The sequence below is a fragment of the Anastrepha obliqua genome, chromosome 3 (genome assembly GCF_027943255.1).
Source record: "Anastrepha obliqua isolate idAnaObli1 chromosome 3, idAnaObli1_1.0, whole genome shotgun sequence".
Taxonomy (NCBI): domain Eukaryota; kingdom Metazoa; phylum Arthropoda; class Insecta; order Diptera; family Tephritidae; genus Anastrepha; species Anastrepha obliqua.
In genome coordinates this window covers 60,963,597-60,989,177 of record NC_072894.1, presented here as the reverse complement: position 1 = coordinate 60,989,177, position 25,581 = coordinate 60,963,597, and the positions used below count along the sequence as shown (strand labels likewise).

The 25,581-nt window shown below is 34.4% G+C and overlaps 1 protein-coding gene across 1 annotated transcript in view; it reads left to right on the top strand.

Annotated features, from left to right (window-relative positions):
* Positions 1 to 25,581, top strand: part of LOC129241509 (collagen alpha-1(XV) chain-like) — a 227,317-nt gene that overhangs the window by 131,190 nt on the left and 70,546 nt on the right. Inside the window, exon 8 of the mRNA XM_054877885.1 lies at positions 25,123 to 25,137. Coding sequence (XP_054733860.1) covers positions 25,123 to 25,137 — 15 coding nt within the window. The remainder of the gene's footprint in view (positions 1 to 25,122; positions 25,138 to 25,581) is intronic.

The following is a 25,581-nucleotide window of genomic DNA, read 5'->3' as shown; positions in this document are numbered from 1 at the left end:
ATATGGCTCCGTGCGACTTCTTTTTGTTTCCGAAGTTGAAGTTACCACTTTGTGGAAGGAGATTTCAGTCGATTGAGGAAATCAAAGAGAATGCGACGAAGAAGCTGAAGGCCATCCCTTCGTCGGCCTACCAGAGGTGCATGGAGGACTGGGTTAAACGTTGGCACATATGTGTTGCTTCAGACGGGTCATATTTTGAAGGAGATAAAATAAATTTACCTGAAATTTAACTTTGTTTTATTTTATTTAAACACTCCCGATACTTTCGAATCACAGGGTAAATCCCTTCCCTGTATATGGTTTGAATCCCTATTTTTTGCCGAGCATAGATTTTTATGAGTAAAAAACTATGCTAACCTTCTTTACACAGTTTTCAATGTGTAGCTTCCGATGGAATTTGGAGTCAAGTACCACTCCTAGATACTTAACCTCGTTTGAAAGCGGGAGAACAGGGTTATTTAATCTAGGAGGCTGCTGGTCCCAATATTTTTTTCGTATTCTAAAATAGTTTTGTGACAAATTTGCTTCTTTGAGTACTTAAAGAATCATATTTGAGTTAAATGATTTAAACCCTTTCCCATCTTGAGCTGTCCTCTGCCTTCTCTGATTATTTTTAAATAGTGTTAAATAGTTTTGATCTATGATAAATAGGAATGTTATTTATTTGGTGAAAAATTTTCATACAGTATTTTTGCTTCTAATATCACAAAAAATCCCATTTTACGTCATTTACCTTCGTTTGATCATCCTTCTATGCCAGAAGTCCTGATAAATAGTCCTCATCTCATTACATATACAAACTTGTACACATAAATAGCAGCAGCTTATATTTCATTTTCAGCAAACTGTTCTATAATCTACATACAATTTTCATTAGACTTTTGAAATTAAATGAATGCTTATGCATGAGCAAAGTAGCATAGTAGATGGGAAATCTGCTCAAAATGAATTTCCATAATGAGCTTTGTAATGAATTGATACAAAGCGTATCACAGCCTGATATAGAAGTAAATTTTGATAACTTTGATATGTGTTGAGAATTTCAAAATCTATGCAACGAGAGATGCATTTTCATTCTTGTTAAGATATATTCATCAGAATATTAGTACAGCCTATGATAATTTGTTCATATTCGGGTTTGCGACTTACTAAAGTATGGGAAAAACTCAAGTTACAGTTGCTAAACATGATTTAAATAGACCTACGTTGTCCCCTACGTGAAGTACTATATTCAGTATCATTTTGTGGAATGTGCTGCTGTGTGACACACATACTATGTCCATAATAAAATTTTAATAGTAGGCATGATTTCTGATATTTAACCCTGCTTGATAATGTGTATTGCAAATATGGTGGTAAATGGACGGTGTAAGTGGGAAGCAATCTGATTAACAACTAATATCCATAGTCAAATACCAGGTAGTAGCCTGTAAAAGTCGCTAAATGAACTTCAGCAATAAAATGCAATCGTTTCCTTACTCCTCCCAAATAGTAATCGCTCTACACACACATATAGCATATATATAAGGTTGGCCAAAAAGTCTTGCGGTATTTCCGTAAGCTTGTCTTTGCAAGCGCGTAGTTCTAGTTGTATTCGTTGCATCGGTTCACGCTAGAGCTTTTTGGAAAGCTCTTTTCTCGTGCTAACACGTGTTTGATTAATTGCTGTTTGCTTTTAGTCGTTCGTGAGTTATAGCGTCGCAAACATGGAGCAAAATAAAGAGAAAATACGGCATATTTTACAATACTACTACGATAAAGGCAAAAAATGCATCTCGTGCTGCCAATAAAATTTGTGCCGTTTATGGACCCGATACAGTTTCCATTTCCACCGCACAACGATGGTTTCAACGTTTTCGTTCTGGTGCAGAGGTGATCGAAGATGCGCCATGGTCCGGAAGGCCTGTCGTCGAAAATTGCGATAAAATCGCTGAATTGATCGAAAGAGACCGGCATAGTAGCAGCCGTAGCATCGGCCAAGAGCTGAGCATGAGTCATCAAACCGTTATAAACCATTTGAAGAAGATTGGATTCAAAAAGAAGCTCGATGTATGGGTGCCACACGATTTGACGCAAAAAAACATTTTTGCCCGTATGGATGCATGCGAATCGCTTCTGAATCGCAACAAAATCGACCCGTTTTTGAAGCGGATGGTGACTGGCGATGAAAAGTGGGTCACTTACGACAACGCGAAGCGCAAACGGTCGTGGTCGAAAAGCGGTGAAGCTGCCCAGACGGTGGCCAAGCCTGGATTGACGGCCAGGAAGGTTCTTCTGTGTGTTTGGTGGGATTGGCAGGGAATCATCCACTATGAGCTGCTCCCCTATGGCCAAACGCTCAATTCGGACCTGTACTGCCAACAACTGGACCGCTTGAATGCAGCACTCATGCAGAAGAGGCCATCTTTGATCAACAGAGGCCGAATTGTCTTCCATCAGGACAACGCCAGGCCACACACATCTTTGGTGACGCGCCAGAAGCTCCGGGAGCTCGGATGGGAGGTTATTTTGCATCCACCGTATAGTCCGGATTTCGCACCAAGTGATTACCAGCTATTTCTGTCCATGGCGAACGAGCTTGGTAGTCGGAAGTTGTCCTCAAGAGAGTTCTGTGAAAATTGCCTCTCCGAGTTTTTTGACAATAGGGAAGCGAGCTTCTATAAGAGGGGCATTATGAAGTTGGTATCTCGTTGGGAACTCGTCATCGAACAAAACGGCGCATATTTGACTTAAATCGCATTATTATAACCAATTTTATGACAATTGAAAATTCAATAAAAATACCGCAAGACTTTTTTGACAACCTTATATATGGATGTGGCATATACTGAAGTAGAAACTGTAAATATTCTTTTTTTAAAAAAGAAGCTCGTAAAATTTAAAATTTACAAATCAATTTTCTAATTCAGTGAATTGTATAATACTTTGATTAAAAAGTTCCTGGAATATATTTAGAAATTTGCAAACCCATGTTTATTCCGCAAAAGTGGTATTATCGGCTTCAAAGTACTGCCCATCAACTGTAACGGATTTATGCCAGCGTTTAATACAGCTCTCAAAACATTTCTGGAGGTATATTTTCGGAAAACACAGTGTTCGGAAATTGATCCCCTTGGGCCAAGCGAGGCAAATCCTTCGCTCACTCAATTGGAGAGAGTCTGACTTGTTGCTGCTTTGGTGTGAGATCAGGCGCCTTTTGGATCCTGTAAGGCTTGACTTTGAAATAATTTTTTAGTATGCGACGGATGCTGCTACGGTCTGATATTTTCAGTTCCTTCGCCATTTGATTAGCATTTCGTCGGGGATTTCGTTCAATCGCTTCTTCACATTTTGAACCATTTCACGTGATGTTGCAGTCTTTTGATGACTACCTCCATGACGTTTCGCGATGCTACCAGTATCATTGTAACAAGTAATGGTGCGATAAACAAAAACTTTATTTACTTTAAGGTACTCGAGCTGATGAACAACCGCTGAGGGTGATTTTCCAGCCAAATATAATGCAATCACACTATTACATTTGAAATCCATTACTAATTTTCTTTTTTCGCGTTTGCTCTCGGCAAAATGCTTCCGCATGCTTGTAAACAATACTCTGGACCGTCATTTAGCCAACCAATAGATAGCTGATGTCCGTGCATCAACTGCGCGAGCGGTCTGAAGTTGGTTACACCTCGAGTGCCGGACCCTGTACAATACCATCGTAATCCAAAAAGACGTGAGCACCGCTTTCTTCTTTGTTGGTTCCAAATAACCTGAATTTCATGCAAAAAAGTGACCGCGTCAATCTCGCCAAAGATATGATTTCCAAGTCTGAGTTCCACTTCACATTCATCAAACACATCATTATTAGAGACGAGACGTAGGTTTATGAGTCCGATAAGAAAACTGAATGAAGCTTATCGGACTCATAAACCTACGTCTCGTCTCTAATAATGATGTGTTTGATGAATGTGAAGTGGAACTCAGACTTGGAAATCATATCTTTGGCGAGATTGACGCGGTCACTTTTTTGCATGAAATTCAGGTTATTTGGAACCAATTTTGCAACAACACGGCACAAACTAAAATCATTAACTATAATATTCTGAACTATAATATCTGCCAACTTTTGTGCGCTTATTGATTAACTTTTCTTTCCCCTTAATTAATGTTTTCATCAATCTTCGATGGCGACGGCCTGTCTTAACCACTAAGTTTGTCACCCTCGATGGGCGCACGAGCTCTTCTGAAGCGTTCTTGCCACTCGTAAATGGCTGTTTTCTCTGCAGTATAATTACAGAAACCGTTTCCCAACACTACTACTATTCGCACCATTGAATTCAGTTTTTACGCAGCTTTTACGTTGTTGCTAATTCAATTCCAATTTTAAACTGTAGAAAATCGGAAGCACGTGCACAAGTAGATTTACTCAATGTTAAGCGATGGCGACAAAATTTTTGTAAAATGTTAATGCAGATTTGGCAAAGTAACAAAAAAAAAACTCAGACCAGTTCACTTAGAACGTCACTTGACGGTCATTCCGGAAACCTTTTGATCAAGCTGGTATGACAGTAAGATACAGTACACGTTCCTTTCAAAATATATCTGTGTTCATTCAAATATTCTCCAACGTTTGGTTTTTTATTTTTATTTATAAATATTATTACAAGTAAATTTTGTTTTCATTTCGAAACACACAAACAAACTTCCCACATTTCGATACACAATAAACCAATAACTCCATACAATTTCGCATGATATCCAAATACAAATAACTTAACAACAACAGCAACAATAACATAAGCACAATATTGAAGCAGCAGCAGACAAAATCAAAACTCAGTTATAAGCCCAAATCGAGGCATAAAAACATTTTCCACTAAACAACTAAAACAGAAAATTACTGAACAATAAATTCAAACAGGAAAAACTAGCACAGGTTTTTATTAAGCTTTTTAAGTATGAGCTAAAAAAATATTTAAAAATTTAATACTAACAACTTTTCTGCTATATCCTTCGTCAAATACAGTTTACAACAGCGCCAGAATATGAGACGGTAAATATCTAGTCAACTAAAGAAATTATGCTAAAATTTATTGCAATTTTTGTAATCGTTGTTGTTGTTGTTTAATTTACTTACAACTTTATATCGTAGCATCGAACTTTCGCACTAGAAATTATGTTTTAAAAAATATGTTATTTAACCTTTTTTCACTTGCACCATTAGATTAAGTTAACCAAATTTAACTAAATATTCGGTAGCATTTTTCATGTCGCAGTCAAAAACATGTACTTATATATGTCATTCATCTGCAACTGTGCATAAAAACTCGATTCATCATTTTTATTCACTGGAACTTAATATGCAAACTCATGCTTTTTTATATACGAGGGGTGGTAAAACAGTTGACACAATGGAGTGGTTGCCGGAGGAAGGAGATGAAGGAGATGTGTGTTAGCTAGGAATACTTAGAGACTATGAACCTCGAGATATTAATTTTTGGTACTAACTTTCAGTCTAAATAATTTTGAAATTGACTTAATTTTTTGAATAATGATTTTTGAAAAAGTCGAAAAGACACACTTGGAAATTAAATCAACGAAATTGATGTAGTGTCAGCCCCGGCTACAGTTTGAAAAGTCCTCTATGAGCATTTACACTCAGTTAAAAATCTGCATAAAGAGTGTACGCTATTGAAAAAAGCAAAGAAAAATAAAATAAGCGCAAGTATGTGCTTCTTTTGAATAATAATGCTCCCGCTTAAAATCTTTATACAAAATACAATGGCTGCAATACAGAAGTGTGGCTTCAAAAAACTGAAAATAACCATTCGGCATTTAATCCAGATTTGGTTATTCAGATTTTTATTTATTTCTAAAACAAAAAAAAGGTATTTCGGGGAAAAAAATTCCTGACGATGCTAAAGTAAAATCAGCTGTTTCTGTCTATTTTCACAGTGTCAAATAAATGCATAAAAAACTGTATGAAAGATCTGAGATATGAGGCGCAACTTTAACTGGCATATTTTGCATACAAATATTTAAATACGAATTGAACTAAATTCTGGGCCAAAACTGACTTGATCGAACAATCATTTTAGATGTATTTTGTGCTATTTATGTTAACTTAAATTTTAAATATTTCAAATTAAGTGTAAACTAACCGATTATACTTACAGATAAAGTATTTTTGGTAACTGGAATTGGCAATTTGTTTGAATTTTAACTTTTAATATTTAGCAAATGAATAAGGTAGGAAATCTATACAAAAATATGCTAAAAGTTATTCAAAATGTATGCCATCAATATTGTGATATTTTATCTATCGCTTCAATAATTTCAAAAAGTGGCATCTTTATGGGAAAAAACCTGTAATGAGGTTAATTTAAGGAATAACACCTGCTAATATAAACTTTATTATAAAGTAATTTAAATTTATAAGTCCATCTGATCTATTAATGCAGTTTCCAAGAAATAAATGAATTTATAGAAATATATATTTTAATATTATTTAGGACTATTTTGCAAAACCACTTTTATACGAGAATAGTTCGTTTGAACTTCAAAATAAGGCCATAGTTTCATATTTAAATCCAAACACCGTTCTCCTCTTTCTGCGAACTTTTTGACCTACCTTCGTATTGTATCAATCCCATGCACATGGGGCTCACCATGTCGTATGAGCGACACTTAATATTCGCATTTCTTGCGTTGCCCTTTCCATATTACGCGCAAACCTTCATACATATGTGCGAGCACGAATAAACGTAAAATACTTTTTCCGTTTGCAATACACCGAAACTCATTGACACAAACACCATCCAGCGCCGGTTATTGCGCACATTTTTTGCTCGTGTGAGAACATTTTTTTTCTGTTTTTTGTTTATGGAAATACCTGCACACAAACTGGTGCGTTTACCGGTGTGCAAATGCAGGACGGCATATCTTTGCTACATTTTTATTCAGTTGTGAGAGCACATCATTTCATATTATTTCATTTCCCGATGATTTTATTTAATTCTTCACTCGTAGTTTTTATAAAGGAACGCCGTTTTTTTTTCGTACCATTTTGTGCATTTTCCTCTGTTTTGAGCACCTCCGACATTTTTCTACAGATGCAGTGGTTCGCATATGCATTCGTTATATACCAATTGGCACTCTTCTGTTAAATGTTCGTGTCAATTGTCATTCAACGGTATTAAGCAATAAATGCTACGCGCTCAAATTTAAATAAATTTTCCATAGTATTCAAAGAGTTCGCAGCGCAAATGGTGGTATCATAAAAGTTGTCGATAACTATATTTTTAATGGTGCTTTTGAATGCTCTTTAAATAGTGAGCATTCTGTGAAATACAGGCAATAATAATCCCAAATTTTACGCCGCGGTGGTAGGAAGTCAATTTGTTTGTACTTAGGCATATATGTACTTTTGTATTAACAATATGGCGGCCTCATGAGATATTTTTCAGATTTTCGAGAAAAAAACGACAACTAATTGTTAAAAACATTCAAATTTGTGAAACAAAAAAATCCTTGCATCAGGCACGAGTTTTTTATGTTTTATTATATATATATTTTATTGCAATCTACCAAACGGTTTTTAAGTTACAGTGATTACCAGTTCAAAACATAGTTTTGAGAAAAACGCATTTAAAGTGTTGCCACTTGCTTTCGAACGCTCCGGAACGCCCGAGCGCTCTTTGTTATTTGTTGAACAACTCGAAAAGTATTTGTCAGATTGACTTCCAATTTTCACACAATGTTTTTAAGATACTTTAAAAAAATGTGAAAACAGAATCCAATTTTTTGTAAATTCTGACTACTCCTAACTCCTTAAAATAATAGAGTAAAATAAAATTGCCTGCCAGCACCAATCAAGGCGAATATATTAAAGGTAATATCGTTAGACCAGCTGACTTGTTTTTTTTCTTTCGCCATGTGCACTCGGATGCCAGCATAAAATGAAATGACAAAACCCGTTCCATTCGTCGCATGCTTCTAGCTCAAAGTTCTTATCGGCTTTGCAACATAGTTCGTCCTTTTATTTTTCTTTTCTTGAGATATTGCTAATGATCAAAATGTTGTTGTTGTTGTAGAGCGACTACCTTTAATGAATGTCCCTTGGCACAAGTTTGTTAGATACTTCGTATAATTTTACCCAAAACGCACAATTAGAGCAACACAACGACGAGTAAAGCGCTTCACAAAAATCTTCAAGGTCTTTTTACCACAGAAGAATATTACCCTTAGAAGGTACTGAGTGCGACTCTAAATGTGAAGATTAAACATGAGTAAGGTTTTTTTTTTCGAGCAGCTCGGCAGGCAGCTAAACGCTAGTTTTTATTTCTGACATGAAAAAGACAACCGCATTTTCAAAAGCGATATAAATCCACGAAACGAATTATAAATAGCAAAGAGTGAATTAATAATTGAACTTATTTTCGATTATTATTTGTATTTCACTTCAACTTGGGCTACGGATTTCTGGCTGAATTCTTATTTACTGAATTAACTTCTAGTGCGCAGCTGTGAAAATTGATTTTACTGATAAATTTATATTATATTAAATCTGCTTTCGTGTGTACTTTCATGGTCTACGACGTCTAACAAAAGCGAGAAAAAGTCAGATCACGTCTGAATGACATTTGCACTTAAACGCCTACAATACATTCAACGCGTACACATACAGATATATTATATATGACATGATTCTGCTTGAATTTTAATGCGTTTAAATCTGCGTGAATAACTTATCCCAGAACATTATTTTTATTTTGCACTTCAAGTAACACATTACAGCAACGCTACGTTTTCACCTCACCTCCACCTCCACGTTCTACCTCTACTCATAACTCTAAATGTTTATCATTTCCTGGCTTGCGCACAATTTTTACACTTTTTCTGTGGATTTACATTCTCAGCACATTATAAATTCCCTAATAAAATTTTATTCTATGCGTTAGTTGTCATCGTAAATAAAATGCGTAGACATTTTAACCTTTTTATGCATTCATATGCACTGACGCACAATGAGTGTGTATAAGCATTGTTCATACGTGCTACATACGTACACATACACTAGGTTGTTCGACAAGTTTTGCGGTTCGATAATAAAAGCACAATTTTATGGTTTGAAATACATTGTCTGATTCTCCCTGAACATGAATCCACTTGTTCCAATGAGATCCCAATTTATGAATTCCATCCATGAAGCGAGAATCTGGAAGGGCTGCAAAATTCACATGAATTTTTTTAAGTTTGGAAACGGAAGGAAGCCGCTAGGGGATGCTCTCTTGTGGCACGGTGCATTGTGTTGATGAAATTTGTTTTTTTCTTTTGCGAACTGGGTCTTATTTCACGAATTTTTTCTCTCAGCTGATTTAAAAGGTTTCATTAATATTCAAGTTTCATTGTTTTACCAGTTTGGAAGTGATCCACAAACAAAATTCCTTTCGCATCCCAACAAAACTGATGCTTGACCGATTTCTGGACACCAACTCTGCAGCACCCATTGTGCACACAACTTTCTGAAACCCAATACTTCCGTCATAACTTTCATTGGTTACTCTGCCCAATGAGATGACCAGGACTTCTACTAAATCTCTTTCAGTCACTCGAAGATTTTCCAGTACAATATCTTCTATTTTTTCTACGACTTCTGGTGTTGTTGCTGTTTTTGGACGTGCTTGACGTGGACCGACTTGTACGACCACATTTGAATTCAGCAACCCATCTTTCTACGGTACCAATTGTTGGTGAAAAGTTCTTGTACATTATCCACACTCGTTCATAAATTTCCTTTCAAAAATAAAAATTCAATCGTTGCGCGATACTTGATTTTTTCGATTGTAGGAAATACTGTGACACGTCGGTGCTAAATGGCATGTAAACAAAGAATGAATGATATACCATATTGGGGCAAAACTTCACAAACGTTCATATGAAGAGCATACCATAACAAAAAAATGTAGGCTATTAGCAACGCCCTCTCTTATTGAACAGCAAAACATATTGAACAACCTAGTAGGTGTCAAATACTTAAGAGTTCATTCATTTACTGGCATACTACCACACCATTACTTTATTAAAACTATTCAAATTAATCACCCTTGTCACAAGATTTATAATTTTTACAAATGTCAGTCATATTTGACACTTGCGAATTAGACAGCTGCAGTATACAAGCAGACAAGTAATGGAGCGCGTAAAAGCCAAAATAAAGATATCCATCTCTCAAATTCATTTCGCCGTTTATTTAGCAAAACAATATTCAAAAAAATTGGATGGTTAATTTTGCGCTACCTTGTACAAAACATGATTGGTAAAAATGGCGTCATGTACACTCATACACGCGCGCATTGGCATCTAGCCTTGAAATAATATTTCGGCCGAAGAGCGACAAAAAACGAAAAGAATGCGTGTCATTCACTGACACATTTTGAAGCACTCAAAAGAATGTGCATTTCAAAAGCTTCTCATTACAAGGTCATAATACCAGCACGTGCGTATGGCAAAAAGCCTTGAAAATATCTTACACTATGTATGTCTGTATGTGTAGGTGTAAAAATGTGCTCCCGTAAAGAGCAGTGTCAGAAGCCATTGCGTTGAACAAGTATTATACATGCAACTCATTTTATTATTTTTAGCCGACTGATCGTTGTGGCTCAAAGGTTGAATTTTGAAGTACTAATCGAATTAATTTTGTTCACTGTTTTTCACCACCGCTATTTCGGTTCGATGGGTTTTGCAATTACAAAGTAGAAATCTTCGAACTAACCGAGAGATAAAGCAAACGACCATTGAAAATATGCACCGGCAAGATTTATGACCCACGCATGGTCTATGATTTCGTAGTTCAGTAGTGTAACAAATGGGTATATTTTTTACACGTGTTACACCTAGTATTAAAAATGAGGCTTTGGGCTTCGATAGGCCAACACAAGACAAACGGCTGAAAGACAAATCATAATTTTTTTATATTGAACGATATCATCCTTATTTACTCAGGAAATACACACATGGAAGTCGGAGGCCCTTGGTCGTAACCCTAATCCCATGTCGATGGGCTATTCGTGTCTGGGCAATTCGTTGAGAAATCATAAATTTCTTATGAAATTACTGCACGGCAAACGACAAATCGACATGGGATTAAGGGTCCATAGGGAACGACATGGAATTAGGGTTAAGAATGGCTTGGGAAGGTTGTACCCCAGTATGTATTCTATTCTTGGCATAAATCATAGCTGTGGTGTCGCAGTTGTCGTTATTTTAAAGACTGAATACAGAAACCACATTTGTAAGTATCAAAAACAAGTAGACTATAGGGTGGACCATGTAAAATTTGCTTTTTGAATCGGCTATAAAAAAAAACTAATCAATATTTCTTCAAATTTTTTTTTTTATTTTGAAGATTATACATTGTCATTTATGAATGAAAAATAATATCGTTCCAATGACTGCCACGACTGGCTTTACAGTAGGCCATTCGATCAACCCAATTTTTAAGCACACTTTCGATTGTTTGGTCTCCAATTTCATGAATGGCAACTTTGATTTCGTTTTGTTTTAAAGCATCAATTATCTCTGGATGGTTTGCATGGTATTTGTCCTTACCGGCTCCCCACAAAAAATAGTCCAACGGGCTTAAATCACAGCTCCGAGGCGGCCAATTGATATCAGAATTTCGGCTGATTATTCGGTTTTCAAAAACGGTAGCCAAAAGTTCGAGTGCAACTTTGGCAGTGTGACAAGTTGCATCATCCCGTTGAAACCAAATGTCGCCCATGTCATCCTCTTCAATTTTTGGAAACAACTCGTTGAGCATGTCACGGTAACGCTCGCCATTTACTGTAACCGCGGCTTCTCGCTCATTTTCGAAAAAAATGGCCCGATGATGCCGCCACACCAAAAACCCCATCAAATAGTGACTCGTTGTGGATGCATTTGCTTTTCTACAGTAACGTGTGGATTTTCTAAGCCCCAAATCCAACAATTTTGCTTATAGACGTAGCCACCGATGTGAAAATCAGAAAAGAAGAAGAAGACTCACCACTTTGGAAATAGGTGTTCAATATTTCCCAATTTTGTTCAAGCGTATAGCGTCCCATTTCGTAAATGTCAAACCTTTAAGTAAATTATGAACGCATTTGACATGTCATTTGTGTTACCGTTCTCAAAAAAATAGGTGGTTCAGAAAGCAAACGCTATATGTAGTTTGTTTTTATTTTATTAAAACATTTTATTTTTTCTTATAATTGTTCTATGCAACAAAATTTTCGAAATCACTTTTTCCCCACTCCGGTCGCTATTTTTCTTCATGATTTGTCCTTCAATCAGTCGGCATTGGTGTTATTGACCTGACTATATTGACCTATTCTTGACTATATGCCATTTTAAACAGAAATACTATATAAGACATTTTCGGCAGACTCTTTGCAATTTCTCAACTTACTTTTAACTAATGCCAAACGCAATCCATAGGCCGACATTGCGAATTTATTATTTTTGGGGCCAAATAAACATTAAATGAAGTTAGTTATGAATTCCGTGTAGTGAGCTGAAGCTGACCCTAGTAAAGTCTTCCATAATTTTCTCTTCGCAATCGTTTTTTTTTTTAACACTCTTTAATGCAAATTTCTATGTTCATTGTGCCAATTTTGTACAAACGAGAATGCGCTTTTGTGACTTTGTCACAGTATGTGCACCAAACTTTTCAGTATTATCCACAAGTGTTGCGTCTTCAACTTCGTGTAGTACCTACTGCAGTCCTAAAAGTGAGCTGAAGTTCCCTATTTCAAGCTCTCAGGTTCGTTTTCTGCGTATTTTTCTGCTGCTCACTAAACTGTTTTTTGCTTCTTCGAATTTCTGGGTTAGTTATTTTCTACTATCTCTCTCTTATGGACTGACTAGTTCCATTTTTTTTTTGTTTTTTTTTGCTACATCTCCAGAGGGCATGCTACAATTTACAAAGTTTGATTTCGTGAACCCATTTTGCCAGTACTTCTAGGACATCGCTCGATCGTAGGCCAAATATTATGTAGTTCAGTAACGAGTCCGCAATACATCGTGCCATTTCTAGATTCGTTAAATGTTTTAGCTTTTATAAATGTTCATCGTATTTACCAATAATAAATTTGCGGCGCCGTTTTTTATTCATTTTTCACATAAAAATTATATGTTTTAACACAAAATAAGAACTGAGATTGCTTGAAGGAAAATATTAGTGAAGCAAACAGAATTTTTTGGCTCTTGGGATCTTCGGAATTTGCACATTTCTTTCGTTTCAGTTCTCACATGGCAAACTCCTCGAGCTATGGTGGTGGAATGAATACCATTCGTTTGGTATGAGTTCGAAAGTTCATTTCTAAAATGAAAACATTCCTATGAGTATATTTCTATTTATCTGTGGGCAACATTTTTTCCAGCCGCATTTTGGTCGCCGCCGTAGCCGAATGGGTTGGTGCGTGATTACCATTCGGAATTCACAGAGAGAACGTTGGTTGGAATCTCCGTGAAACACCAAAATTAAGAAAAACATTTTTCTAATAGCGGTCGCCCCTCGGCAGACAAAGGCAAACCTCCGAGTGTATTTCTCCCATGAAAAAGCTCCTCATAAAAATATGTGCCGTTCCGAGTCGGCTTGAAACTGTAGGTCCCTCCATTTGTGGAACAGCATCAAGGCGCACACCACAAATAGGAGGAGGAGCTCGGCCAATCACCCAAAAAGGGTGTACGCGCCAATTATATATATAACATTTTTTCCCGAAATAATTTACGGCGATTATTGCGATTTTCGGTGCACTTAAAAATGGATCCTTTGACTTGCCGTAGAATATATTGTTCATCACGCCGAGAAAAAATTTTGTTATTTGCAACTTTTAATCTATTTCTAAAACTTTTATACTCTTTGCACCGTTTTATGATGTACGATGTAACGTCGATTGGCCTCGATTTACAATTTCAGATATTTTGGTTTTTCGTAATGATGAATTGCTAATTTTCACATTTCAACACTGGTTTGTCCTCTTTGTCTGCCCATTTCACTTTTTTATTATCCTTTATAAACAAATAACACAATATTCAACATATGGCAAAGAAGTTTAACGTTTGCGTTGAAAATTGCCACATGTTAAATAATTTATTTTTATTTTGTTAAATAAGGGAGCATTTCAAAGTTTGCTTTTGCCATTTAATGCACTACCAGTCCCCTACATTTAATGTAAAACCAAATATCTATATAGGTGGATGTACGTGATTCGCTTGGAGCTACTGTATATTATAAGTAGATTCCTAAAACACGAAGCCGATTTTCATGAAATTTTGATGAGTCGTCGTGACTATGTTTCTGAATGTTCGTAAGTGCTCTCACTTTCTTAGTTTGTACCAAACGTTATTATAAACCCATTTCTACCAAACCGATATTTTTTTTAAGGAAAGTTTTAAATGAAATAAAATATGTTATTATTTCATTTCATACTAATAGTACAGGGACATGAAATATACATCTATTCTCACAAAAAGTAGTATAATTAATTTGTTATTTAGATTTTGTTATTATTTGGATTGCCACAATTTTTACATACAGAGGTTTTTTGCAATGTTCATTTAGCATATATATTTCTTTTTACAAAAAAACACATATATTCATAGTTTTATTTCCAATTTGGCATTTCTCATATTTGGCAAGTTTTCCTTATATGTATTAGAACATTCAAGGTGTCATTCAAGGTTTCCTGTTCAGATAGATGTTTGTAACTTGCGAATAGTTCTTCTGCTAATTGAAACAAAAAAATTATTTGCGATATATTTTCACCGGTTGTTTTGTTAAGAATGTTAAGAAATACTTGAAGAGGCCATCTCCGAGATCCTAACTTTACAATATAATTTCTGACATTTTAGTCTCTTCACCCCGCAATTAGTCTTATTATAAAATATAATATTTTCTGGTCATTTTTTCCGTCTTTCTCAGTGTGTGTTGTACATACTTTTTTTTAGATGGCTTTCTTTTATTTACCATCAAAGTACAATACAATTATCAGTTTTATGACTTTCAGATGCAAATCGCAGTAAACTATTTCTTTTTTTCCCCCAGTTTCGGAAATTATCTTTTATTTCCACGAATTGTTCCATCTAAAATGAACTGTTTTTTTTTTAATAATTTTAATGCTAGTGATTTGTTGGGAAACATTATCAGTTTAAAACTTTCTTCCCGCAACAGTAAATGGTTCCATTAATTTTAGAAAACAAACTCATTTAACGGAATTGACGACTGTCTTGTTTCGTCCTTTCTCATGTGTGCGAGTCCATTTATAATAAATTTACTTTGTAAATCAGATACCAAGCAAAACTTAATTCCAAGCTTGTCGGGTTGGCTTGGCTTATATTGCGTAAATGGGCATTGGTCGGAAATAATTGCACATCGATAGTGAGGTCTTGCCCCGGTGCGTAGCAATTCTAGATTCCGTCCCTAAATTTTTTAACTGGACAAAAATATTCTAAATGTATTTTCCTGAGAAAAAATATATTCAGCACAATTTTTTACATAATTTTTCTACTTGTGTCGCATTTCGGCTACCCTTCTTTCAATCGCACTTATTTCAACCGTGTACAACGACTACCAATAAAAAAATAACTGAATACTATGAGCATTTGAAATAAACAAAATAATCTAGAATATTATTAAATACATGAAATTAGAAAAAGTCATAATATTAGCACAAAATATTAAATGAAATTTAAAGACCGGTTAAAAAATTTCGAGCTGTCGATAACACTGGTTTACAGCCAAAATGCACCAGAGACGCCGTTATGAAATTCCTATGTAAAATCACCGTCTGATTCCGAAAATCAAGGTTATTTTTTATTCTATGGTAACGTTTTCGAGAATTTACGAATTACCCTTATTTCAAAAAAAAAAGAATCGACCCACTTAATCATATATATCTCGAAAACGAATTGAGGGATTCCAAAACCGTTTAAAGCTTTTAAAAGGTAATAAAATTTGCTATAAACTGTGTGTAAAACACTTTTTGCTAGGCCCTGCAGATTCAAAGATAACGAACTATCATAACGGATTTTTAAATTTTTTTTTGTAATAATATAAAAAAAATTGTATTTTGAGAGAAAGGATTTTTAAAAATTTTTATTTTTTCCTATATTTTTTGTTTTCACTCTAAGCTCTGTTTTATTACAAAAAAATAAACTTTGATTCAACAAAATCGATGAACTAATACAAAAGTTACAAGCATTCAAGTAAATATATTCATATAGTAAAACTTAAGTACCCTACAAATAATAGCATATGTACATATGATTCTGTCTTAACTCTATGATCTTATTTTATAATTGAAAAAGTTATGTGTCTTGTTTTGACGTTTATTTATATAAGGATCGGTTTCTCTTATGAGAAACCAACAGTAGTCACCCATCATAGCGACATCCCAGAATCCTTGATACTGACTTTCAATCATTTTCATTTGCTGGTGAAACCTTTCGCCATGCTTGTCACTTTCGTCGCCAAAATTTTGCGGGAAAAAATTTAAATGGGAGTGCAGAAAATGAATTTTTAAAGACATATTTACTCCTGAAAGAAAATTAAAAAGGGAATTAGATAAATATATAAGTGACACATTAGCATATAATTTTCTTAGGCTGGATTAATCTTCCAATTCAGAACAAATTTTGGTCACTCTTGTTTGTTCGAAGCAGGGCAATAAATTCAGATTAAGGGCTATATATTCTCATATAAATTTAAAAATTTGCTTTAAAATTTTTTGTTTAGTTTTAAAGTTAACTGAGAAAACGGTCTTATATGTGTTTTTTATTTACCTATTTCCGCATAGTTTTTGATTAAATCGTTCACTATCCGCTCGAAGTTAGGACTTTTGTGTTTGCCTAAAAAAGAAGTAACGACCTTTTCAAAAGAGTCCTACGCCGCTGCATCCACTGGTGGCAATAGTTCTTTGAAATGGCTATTGGCCATTATTTTCCTTATTTGCGGCCCCACAAAAATCCCTTTCTTTATTTTTGCTTCTGAAATCTGTGGAAAGATTGTTTTCAAATAATGAAAAGCTTCGTCTTCTTTGTCCAAAGCCTTGACAAAGTTTTTGATAAGGCCGAGCTTGATGTGGAGCGGAGGTAGAATTATTTTTTCCTTCTTTATAAGTGGTGAGTATTTTATGTTACCCACAACAACTTGAAACGCGATTCGTTCTAGCCAATCCTTAATGATGTAGTGGTCTTGACGTGCTCGGCTATCCCATTTGCATAGAAAGCAACAGTATTTTGTGTATCCAGATTGTAGACCACATAGCATTCCAACGACTTTTAGATCGGCACATATTTTCCAATCATGTTCTTCGTATTTAATTAATTTAAGCAATTTTTGCATTGTCTCATATGTTTCCTTCGTATTTACTGCATGCGCGATCGGGATAGATGGCTTTTGGTTGCCAATATGCAATAATACGGCCTTTAAACTTAATTTATTGCCGTCTATGAACAATCGCCACTCTTTTGAATCATATGGTTCACCAAACTGTTTAAATAGACCAGCAATGTTTTTGCAATAACAAACACTGTCCTTCTTCGTATAGTACTGGGAGAATTGTTCGTGACGAGTCCTATAATATGTTACCTTAACATCGGATGAAACAAATTTAAATTGTTGCATACGACAGGCGTGTAGTTCGGCCTTTTCTTTTGACAATTCCAAATCCCTTATCCAATCATTGAGTTGTGCTTGTGACAAAGGGTTTCTTTCGTTTTCCGTTTGCAGTTCAGTACAACATGATGTCGCGTAATCAGATACTGCTGTTGACAATGAAACTGGAGCCGGAACTAAAGTTAAATTTGATTCTGGCAATGTAGCTTCCGTTGAATTTAGTTCTGGTAATGAGACTGCAGATACGCTCGCATAGGTTAATTTTCTTGACTTTCCAACCCCAAATACTTTTGTAGTACAAATATAGTAGTCCGTTGAATGGCAAGTTGGTTCCCTCCACTTCATTGGTGTAATAAATTTCATATGTCGCCTAAATAGATAGTTTAAGAAATTAGTCAGATATGCATTAAAAGAGAGCAAACTCCTAATTTTTACGATGTACCTTTTGGTTCCGGTTTCCGAAAATATCAATTCGACTCGACATGTGGTGCACACAGTATTCGGTGTCCATGGTTTTTCATTGTTTCTAGGCTCAATTCCATAACACTTATGGTATGCAAATTTCAAAGGATTTGAAAACACACGTCGCATCCTTTTAACGATAAATTCCCCGCAGATGAAACAGAACATATCTGGATCATTTTTACACTCAAACTCTCTCGCCCTTTTATTCATATTATATTTTTAAGTAAATGACGGATTATAAACTGTAATTATAAAGTGAACAGTATCCGGCGATCCTTGCAGAAATTATGAAGGAACGAGGCACATGTACTATTATATATACCTATGTAAGTATAAATCAGCTAAAAATGCAAGCCTACCTATACAAAAAGGTTCCCTAGTTATACATAGAAAACACTACCTGCCTTAAACATATGAACATGCTTGAAATGTATCTGTGTTTGAGATAACGACACTAACAATTTTTTGTATCTAATAACCCTTCCAAAATCTACCTGTGACTAACTGACATGCGAATACTAACACATATTACCAGTAGGGTACTTAAGTATTAAATGGATATATTTACTTGAATATTTGTAACTTTTGTATTCGTTCATTGATTTTGTTGAATTAAAGTTTATTTTTTTTGTAATAAAACAGAGCTTAGAGTGAAAATAAAAAATATACGAAAAAACAAAAAGTTTTAAAGATACATTCTCTCAAAGTACAAATTTTTTTATATTTTTACAAAAAAAATTTAAAAAATCCGTTATGATAGTTCGTTATCTTTGAATCTGCAGGGCCTAGTAAAAAGTGTTTTACACATAGTTTATAGCAAATTTTATTACCTTTTAAAAGCTTTAAACGGTTTTGGAATCCCTCAATTCGTTTTCGAGATATATATGATTAAGTGGGCCGATTTTTTTTTTTTTTTTGAAATAACGGTAATTCGTAAATATCTCGAAAACGTTACCATAGAATAAAAAATAACCTTGATTTTCGGAATCAGACGGTGATTTTACATAGGAATTTCATAACAGCGTCTCTGGTGCAGAAAAAAAGTTGAAATTTGTGATCCAGTGTAATTCTAGTGCTACATTCGCTAAGTAGTGCTATATTCCAGATAATCTTTCTTAATCACAAAGCAAAACGGCAACTCAGGTCAGTGATATTTGTTCTATGTTGAAGAGTCTGCGAGTATTTAAATCTGAATAATGATTTCGAAAATAAGTTTTAGCATTTTGTAAACGATGCAGCTGGTAGAACTCTATTTACAGCTGTTCCTGCTGTTGAAACCTTAAGTTCCTTAACAAAGAAAATAATTTAAGTCGCAGCTAGAGAAAAAATTAGCAAACGAAAGGCGGATAATTATCTCAGTAGTGGGATGTGCCGGTGTTGGGAAGTATTTTCGTTTATGCGAGAAATAAGGAAAATGCATTATTTATAAATCCTAATAAAGATAACCAAAAATAAAAATAATTGCAGGGTTACCTCCCATAAAAACTCTTCAAAATATATAGTAAAATACAAAGCCTTGATTTGACGTGTTCTAGTTTATTGGTTTCAAGAGGAAGTGAAAAAATGCAATACAATAAATAGAAATTTAGTGTCTATATCCTATGGTATGCCAGATTTGTGATATATTATTTATTTGAACAAAAATATCAACATCTGTTGTCACCAACAATACCACTATAAAAGAGATGATGACGTAAAATGTAGCAGAAACGGTAATGTCAATACTACGAGCATAAAAAAATATTTTTCGAACTAATTTACCTGCGGAATTTAAACGAGAAAACCAAAAGCGTACAAGCTTTCTTATTCCTCCTCTTGATTGGCGCAATAACCATTTACGCGATTTTGGCATAGAAGCTTTTATATTACAGAAATAAAAAAAGAATCAAATAAAACAAATATAACAAGCAATACTCATTTTCTCCATACATATCTTTTTTATACATTCTCACGTGTAGTATTTTTATTATATAGCCCTAATAATTTTGCAACTGATGTCGCATATTTATTTTGTTCCCTCCAGCCATCAATAACCAAAAATTTACGATTGCAATCAATATGACCAGAGACACATTTCACAATATTAGGCAACCATAATTCAAAAATTCGTTTATTCTCATAGAAGCAGTAGAAATACAAATGCATAGGATATTATTTATTCACTTGCACGCATACAGGGTGTGCCATGTTAACCTAGTCAATGGAATATTTGAATAACTTTGGCTTGCTCGATATATTTAGAATAATGGATAATTTTTTTGAAAACTTACCCTTTTGTAATTTATCTTAATTAGTTTCCGAACACCACTTCCTTTCGAGGGTCGTTTGAAATGTCCGTACTAAAATAAAAATTACTTAATTCTTTGGGGTAAAACTATTTTTATTTTTTGACATAGTCTCCTTTTAGGGTTATAAACATCGTCCAATGCAGTTTGTTAATTCCCTTCGAATAACAAAATTTGTTGAAGTCTGGAAAATAGCCATTCGTTTCTGTAATCACCTCCTCGTTTAAATAAATTATTTTTCCCGCCACCTTTTTTTAAAGTTGTGGTCCTAGGAAGAGATTCTAGGGAGCCCAGTCTGGAGAATAGGGGGAATGTGAAACGAGTTGGAACCTTATTTTCATTAATTTTGCGACCACAACTGCTGAGGCGTGTGCTGGTGCATTGTGGAAATGGAAAAGGAAAGACCGATCTGGTTGAAACTTGGTTTGTCACTAACTAAACATAACCTCAATACGTGACAGTGGTGCCACCTCTCTGAATTTGCACGGACTTTTCAAACGACCCTCGTAAGTGGTCACCGTTGTTAGTAAGAAAACAGCGCGTTCTTTTTTGCCAGTCCCTCGAGCTTTACTGCTGCCTATTGTGCTCCCATGTTGCATTTCAGCTCTTCCATTGTTATTTGGCATATTAACAAGGACTCTCTAATTGAAAACCCTGCATAAAAATTATCCAGTCCATCTCGGTAGGGTTCACTACTGCGGGAGATAACATATATTATGTCACGGATATCGATAAAGAGGAACAATGTTCTGTCATATTGTGTTATAGTATTTTTTTTTTGTTGATGCTTTTCATAACTTGCAGATTCTTTTATACCTCTGCCGTTTCGATTTCTGCTATGTTCAGACCACCAGTTTCATCAAAAACTTGTCGAGGAGCCACTTTTGGAGAAGATTTCGACACATTTCATAAGGTTTTCTAGATAGTTGGATTTGCTGGCTTAAAAATTCAAATTCTCGACGTAAAAAAGGTGGCTCAGCCGGCTTCTTCCAGAGTGTCTTGGCTTTAGCACAAAATCATGTCCTGTTTCATTCATCAGATGGCTTAAAAGATTCGCCTTGGAAGATACCATTTCGAATGCTGATTTTGCTTCCACTACATTTATATATATTGAACATTTTCAGAGCCGGGAATTTTTATTCTTGTCCTCTAATATTGCATAATTTTGTTTTTCAGAAACTGTATGATATCGGGGTTGAAATTATGAAGAAGAATTACTTAGTCACTATAAGCTATTACTCAGTCAATATAAGCTGCATAGAGACTTCAGTTATGCTTTTTATATTGGCCAAGGACTACTTGATCTGTGATCAATTTCTCTTTGCCTCCTTGGGACCTGAGAGATCTACTCTGATCCCTTTATAGATTCAGAGTATTTCCTCAATAAATTTTAGTATTTGTCCTATTTTATTTAGTTTTATTTCCTTCTCTGGTAGAATATGTTTGCATTAGTGTTTATGCCGCTTATGCTCTTATCCTCTTGCGCTGGAAATTAGACTGTATCTTGTAAACCTATTTATAACGTGTTCTTACCTGGAACTATTTCTATTTGAGCTTTTAGCAGAGTGTGCATGTATAACAAACGTATGTACTCCCAATACTTAAATAAATATAAATAAAATTAAGAATTTTTGAAAGACTTTTATTAACAACAATCAGGAATGTGTAATGCAACAAAACATTTCTCAGATTCCCATACAGTTTCACTGCGTTTATTCTGTTTCGCGCATACCTGACGCATCTTCGGTGACGCTTTTATCTACTTTGTGTAGAAGGTCCTTTTCGTGGGAAATTGCCCACTTTTTTGCCTGCAAGCGCAATGACTAAATGCTGTTGTCTAAAGAAATCTTTCCTCGTGCTGGATATTCAGGAGTATTAACATTTTGTAGAATTTTTTCTACAATGCCCAGCAGTAATTTTGAAAATGGACATTTCCTAGAATTTAGAATTTATTTTGCTTTTCGATATGAACCACATGCTTTTTAGTAATTAATTCAGCAGCCGTACATTGCACGTTATTGCCGGCCTAGAGCAGATAACCAGTCTACGTGCAGTAAACGTCTTTCCAGCGTAAGATGTTAAAAAATCCTAATTCAGAGCAGTAAAAGTTATTCAATAACTCCTTTGGCCTGATTGCGATGTCACACCCTGTGTATATTTGGGTATTATTTATTATTTTAAGCGATGACAGAGTTGTTTGTCAATTTTTCTGCCTCTTCGTACTTACCGTTGTGTGGCCATCCATGACAAATGCATAATACAGTAGTTTACTACATTTATTTTAGAAAGTGGCAAAAGCAGAAAATAATCGATTATCTAGGTAATATTTTTTTTCGCTACATGGTTGTTTTGTCTGCCTACTTTTCTTTTTTGTAACATTTATATTTCATTCTTGTTAACATTTTTTCCTATTTTTTTTGCTTCAAAGAATATTTCCAAGCGCTAGCCGGTCAATTGCAGATGACACACCTGCAAATACAGGAAACATAGATTGATTAGTTGCCCTTAAGAGATGAGAAATTATTTAAGTCTATGTGTACATGCATAAATATGTATGGGTATTCTACATATACATAAGTATATCCATTCTACCCTGCGTTGGGCATTTTATTGCATAACTCATAAAGCTTTCCAGCTGAATAATACGAGTTCATATGTAGTGTGCAAATGTGATACATACGTACACATAAATTTATCTGTTGTATGTATGCATGTATACATATTTATATAGAGGTACATTGTATTTGCACTTATGTAAGCCCAATCAAAATGCTATTGCTCAATTGCTTACATTGCATTACACATTTACATTTGAATAATTCGTGTCATAAAGTGACAGCAAATTAAATACGTAAACAAGATTTTAATTAATACAATTGTACATTTGATTGGTTATACAGCCTGCTAAAAATATATGGCGCCTTACTTTTACACCAGTTTCAGCATTTAAGTTTTATATTTTTTTATTTTGAGCTATTTTTAAAGTAAATAAAATAAAATAAAAATATGGTTAGTGCAAAACTTACAAAAATTCAACAAACTTTCATAAATATTTATAAATTTTTAATCAGAATTTAAATAAAAATTTAGCTGCGCAGTTTTATAGCCCATTCAATTTAAACACAATCAAGTGCAAGTTGGCAAAAAATTTTTGTTGATTTTCTCCATGTCATTAATTTGCCATATGAAGAAAATGTGCAACAACGTATAAAATTTCAACTAGATTTTCTAGCAACTTCTAACTTGTATCAGATTTTTGTCAATTGTCAAAATATATATGTCTGTATTTTTATTAATAGCTCAAATGCATGAACGTAAACACAAATGTAAGGGTTATTCAGTAAGAACTTTGGTTTCCAATAATTCTAATGTCATGATAATTTTGGCAATTGATTTTTCGAAGAAGCCATTTACATATTAAAATAAAAAATCCCTACTATGAAAATATTAGATCTATAAATGTTACATTTCTTAAAATTCATAATACTTTCGTCTGAAAAAGCTATTATGAATTTGGTTATTAAATTTGAGTCCAATACCAGCACGTTTTCGACCGGGGCCTTCGCAGCTGTGAGCTAAAGTGTTGAAAAAGATACCAATTTGTCACTTCTTTGCCATTCTCAATAAACATTTTAGCAAGTGAATTTCGACCTATTATTTATAATATGGATATCACCTATACGGTGCCACTTATAACACAGCCACCAAAACAATGAATTCATTGCAAACCAAATTTTTGGACCACATAATTTCAAGCAGTTCAGGTCGCCTAATTATACGACTTAATACCATTGGACTAAGTTTTGTCGAGCTATGTTAAAGAAAAAGACTATATAAAACTCAAAACATGTGGCCTGACTTCAAAAAAGATCCGTCATTTTGCTGAAAAGTGATTCAGGTTTTTGAGGACAGAATCGACTTCATTAGCCGTGCGCGTGGTGGGCGACTGTAAGTAATTGCCAAAGCGTACACTTGAATCAGTGTATGGAATTGAGGTTTCTTTTCGACCTCATAGCCTTTATGCTCCTCAGTCATCACAATGAGTTATCCAGACCCAGTTCGTTTAATAAATTTAAAATAGAGCTGGCGTTTGTGTTTCTCTTCTGACTGCATCTGGCCGCGCTATAGCGTCATATTCTTCTCGAATGGTGTGTGGAATGGCACGAGCAAGTGGAGCATATCCCAATCCTGTGCAGCTATCTGCAAAATCTGCAATGACCTATGACAATTAGCCTGTGAGCACAGAAAATACTACACAAATTTTAATTATTTCTTATGCATTTTTCATTTAATTTTGTTTTGAAAAACAAAGCGCTTGTTGAAATGTTGCCTGCAGGTTTTCGCTTTGTGCTAGTATCAATAATATTTATATTAATAAAATTTTATTTAAATGCACATTTATGTTATTTCATTTTTCATAATTTTATAAACATTAGATGAGATGAAAATAATTTTTGCTATTGTTGTTGTGGTGTCCTTTATATGTTCAAAAAGAAAAACTTAATTGAATTTGATTTTATTATTATAAAAAATTCAACTATTTTCTCTAACAAAAGATATTCTTTTCTCTTTTTCCAAAAAACAAAATAAAAACGACCACCAAATTATTTATATAATTAACGCTCAATGGATTTCTATAAAAATATTTTTAAATGCAAAAAAAAAACACAATTGCGAAATAATAATGTCTAAATTGCAATAAATCGCCGTTTTCCGCTGGCCGCACAGTGGTATCCACGCATGGTGAGTTCCAAAGTCGACACAATCTGCAAACAGAAAGTAATCAATGTTCAAAATGTTCATTTCATTAAACAACTTGAATTGCAAAATTTTACTCATATCTATTTTTACACGTAATTTATATACTTTTTATTTTTATTTTATTGCTATACGCGTAGCAGATTTATTTCAATTTCATTTTTTTGCGTCCAGCATTGCTTTAATTGCTTGACAAATGATCATAATTATGTGGTGCGAAGTTTTTAGTTGATGGGAAATAAAAATAAAAAACATTTTTTTATGTACTTTCACATACATGCATACCTACAATGCTCTTACATATAGTTTTAATTTAATATTTATTTATTTTTTTTTTTCATTTCAACATTTTTTATAGGCAGTTCTTTTTTTATTTGTTATATTTTTATGGACGCAATTCATTATCATTAACTCAGGCTATTGCACATC